The following is a 2,868-nucleotide window of genomic DNA, read 5'->3' as shown; positions in this document are numbered from 1 at the left end:
TTGTTGAGCCCATGGGTTCCCAAGCCCATGGCAATTCCAAGAAATTACACTCATGATGACTGGTGGGCCTGAGTACCAAGGCCCACCTTTGAAACGTTTTTTGAACCATTTGCTTCCACTATATCAGAACTCATATTCGGCCCATTAAAACTTTCCTCATCCATACATTCCTCAAATCCCATACGTCTCCTCTTACTATCCAAGACCACTAACAAATCCTCCTCATTAATTGTCTCCTCCTCACTTCCAGCCATATTAATTTGGTCTCTGGGAATATCTTTTTTATTGACAATAGCATCATTACTACCCATAATGCCTTTATTCTTGCCAAGATTCATGGGATCACAATTAGCTCCAGGATCAATGCGATCAATTTCCATGATTCTAGGCTGAATTGATTGCCCTCCACGATCACCCATCCGCCTGGAAACATTGTCACCACCATCAACTCCGCCATCGTCCTTCTCCGTACGCAACCACTGAGCACCGATCAAGTAACTTTTCTTCTTCATTTGAGCTTTCATCCCAATTCCATACGGCTTATTGACGAGTTCCAAAGGTTGATCAAATCGTTTAGGACAAAACCTCTCGGAATGGCCTATTATGCCACAAACAAAACAAAAAGTCGGTAGATACTCATACTGAAAGTTAGCCCATATCCAATCTCCATTTTCTTTGCACAGCTTCATCCTTCTTTTTAATGGTTTATCGATGTCTACCGTAGCTCTTACACGGAGGTAATCTCTCCACAAACCATTGAAATTCTTGGGGTCCGACTTAACATAACCTCCCACATACGCACCAGCACTCCTCACCACCTTATCAAGCATAAATCCGGTCCTTAATCCATGAATCTGAACCCAAAAATCAATCTTATTCAATACCACAGCTTTAGGATCCTCACCTTTTTTCAGACGATGAAACACAAGAGGACACTTGTTAAACGTCCATGGGCTGCCATCTATAACCGATTGTATATCTAATTCATGGTAGAATTGAAAAAGATATCTATTAGTGCCAAGTTCCTTGATGTATACCCCCTTTCCCGGTTGCCAAAGAGATGCCATCATATGCCTCATTGCATCAAAATCAAGAGTCCTTCCCGTAATAAACCTTCCCACTAAGCACCATCTATCATCGAACAAGATTTCCTCCCCTTCATCTTCCCCACCTATGAGTACTCCTTCCTCCTCATCCTCCAAACTGATTTGACCATATTGTTCATTAAGATCAAAATCGTTACGACTGCTCGAAGCCATCATACGCAAGACAACAAGAACAAAGAATAAAAACTTAGAAAAACTTAGAGAACATTAGACCACATGTCAATAGACAAGACCTCCTAAATTTTTAGTCTTAATTTGGACCACTAATTATTAGTTTTGAGTATTATTGTATTGATATCTTATTTCGTCCCACATGTAAAAAATATCAATGGAAAGTAGTTGTGTTTCTGTATTTTAAAATTTGATGTGGGTTTAAAAAAAATTAATATAAAAAACAAAAATTAATATGTTAAATTTAATTTTGTTTTTACTTTTTAATGGTTACATTTTTATTGTAACCATCACATTTTACTATTAAATGGTTTTGATTAAATAGTCACCCTTTCTTTTACTAGAATTATTAGTGGTACAATTCCTGGAAGATCTGGTAAATCTTGTCGTCTACGATGGTGTAATTAGCTCTCTCCTAAGGTTAAACACCTTCCGTTTACCGCTATGGAGGATCAGATCATAATCGACGCCCATTCAAAACACGGTAACAAGTGGGCCACCATTGCTAGGCTTCTCGAAGGTCGTACGAACAACGCAATCAAGAATCACTGGAACTCGACTTTGAAGAGAAAGTGTTTGTCGTCGGAAAACGATGACGGCGACGACAATGAAACATCGAATCCACCTAGGAAAAGGTTTGCCGGTGTCGCCGGTGGCGGCGGCGATCGTCCGGTGTCGGTACAGGGAAACTCTTGTAGCTCAGGCGGTAGCGAATTTGGATCGGATGATGCTTGTGATGTAATTTTGAACGGGCCAAACTTTTTTCCGGTTTATTCTCAACAGCTCTTGAATCGATCCGTTGACTCATCATGACTTGATTTTACACTACTACTTTTCGTAGTAAAGATTACTGGAGTATTAATTATTGGATTTCCATCAAGACAATAACCAATTCCAGTAAAAGCCCTAAAGTAGGAATTATCCATTTTCATCTTGTTCTTTTTTAGATGATTAATACAAATAATTTGACAACGATTCTTGATGATCATGTCAGCTTCTTCATTAACTTCCTTTTTCTCAATGTTATCCTTTCTATTACTCTTTATATCAAAATTTGAATTGTTTGATTGCTTTCTCTTCGTCATGGTAATTTTTTTTTAATAAAACTAAAAATAAATATAACTATATATGTTTACCTGATATATATAAATATATAATTATATTAGCAAAAAGCTACGTGTTTATGCTAGTTTTTTTCTATGTTAGTTGAAAGTGATACAATTAAAAATTAAAGAAAAAATATTATTAGTTATTAGGTGAGATTATTATTATGTGTATCTAAATATTATAGTTTATAATGTTATCAATTAAAAGTGAATACTGAATGCAATATATTAGTGTTTTAAGAAAGCTTGACGATTTAAATATGTTCTTAAGTTAATCCAAAAATAAATTAAAAATTAATGTTCCAATACTTAAAGAAACATTACTTAAATGGGTGTAAGATAAAAAGAAAATTAAAAATCAATCTCTAAATTATTGATAATTGAAGATAGCATTTGTTTAAAAATTGTAGATAAGAAAACTAATGATAGTCATTGGTGGATTTCAATCTTCATTTGCTTCGATAGAGACAATAGTCTAATTTTTG

The 2,868-nt window shown here is 35.5% G+C and overlaps 1 protein-coding gene across 1 annotated transcript; it reads left to right on the top strand.

The window, feature by feature from the left end:
• The first annotated feature begins 1,514 nt into the window (after positions 1-1,514).
• Positions 1,515-2,404, top strand: LOC133031862 (transcription factor MYB73-like). Its single transcript, XM_061105606.1, has one exon. It carries the CDS (start codon positions 1,722-1,724, stop codon positions 2,088-2,090), a length of 369 nt encoding a protein of 122 aa, XP_060961589.1. The 5' UTR covers positions 1,515-1,721; the 3' UTR covers positions 2,091-2,404.
• Positions 2,405-2,868: the final 464 nt, after the last annotated feature.

The sequence above is a fragment of the Cannabis sativa genome, chromosome X (assembly GCF_029168945.1).
Source record: "Cannabis sativa cultivar Pink pepper isolate KNU-18-1 chromosome X, ASM2916894v1, whole genome shotgun sequence".
Classification (NCBI taxonomy): domain Eukaryota; kingdom Viridiplantae; phylum Streptophyta; class Magnoliopsida; order Rosales; family Cannabaceae; genus Cannabis; species Cannabis sativa.
This window is presented reverse-complemented; position numbering and strand designations above follow the sequence as displayed.

What these genes read in the sequence shown, in the direction of transcription:
- LOC133031862 (XM_061105606.1), top strand. Translation starts at nt 1,722, where the DNA reads ATGGAGGATCAGATCATAATCGACGCCCATTCAAAACACGGTAACAAG.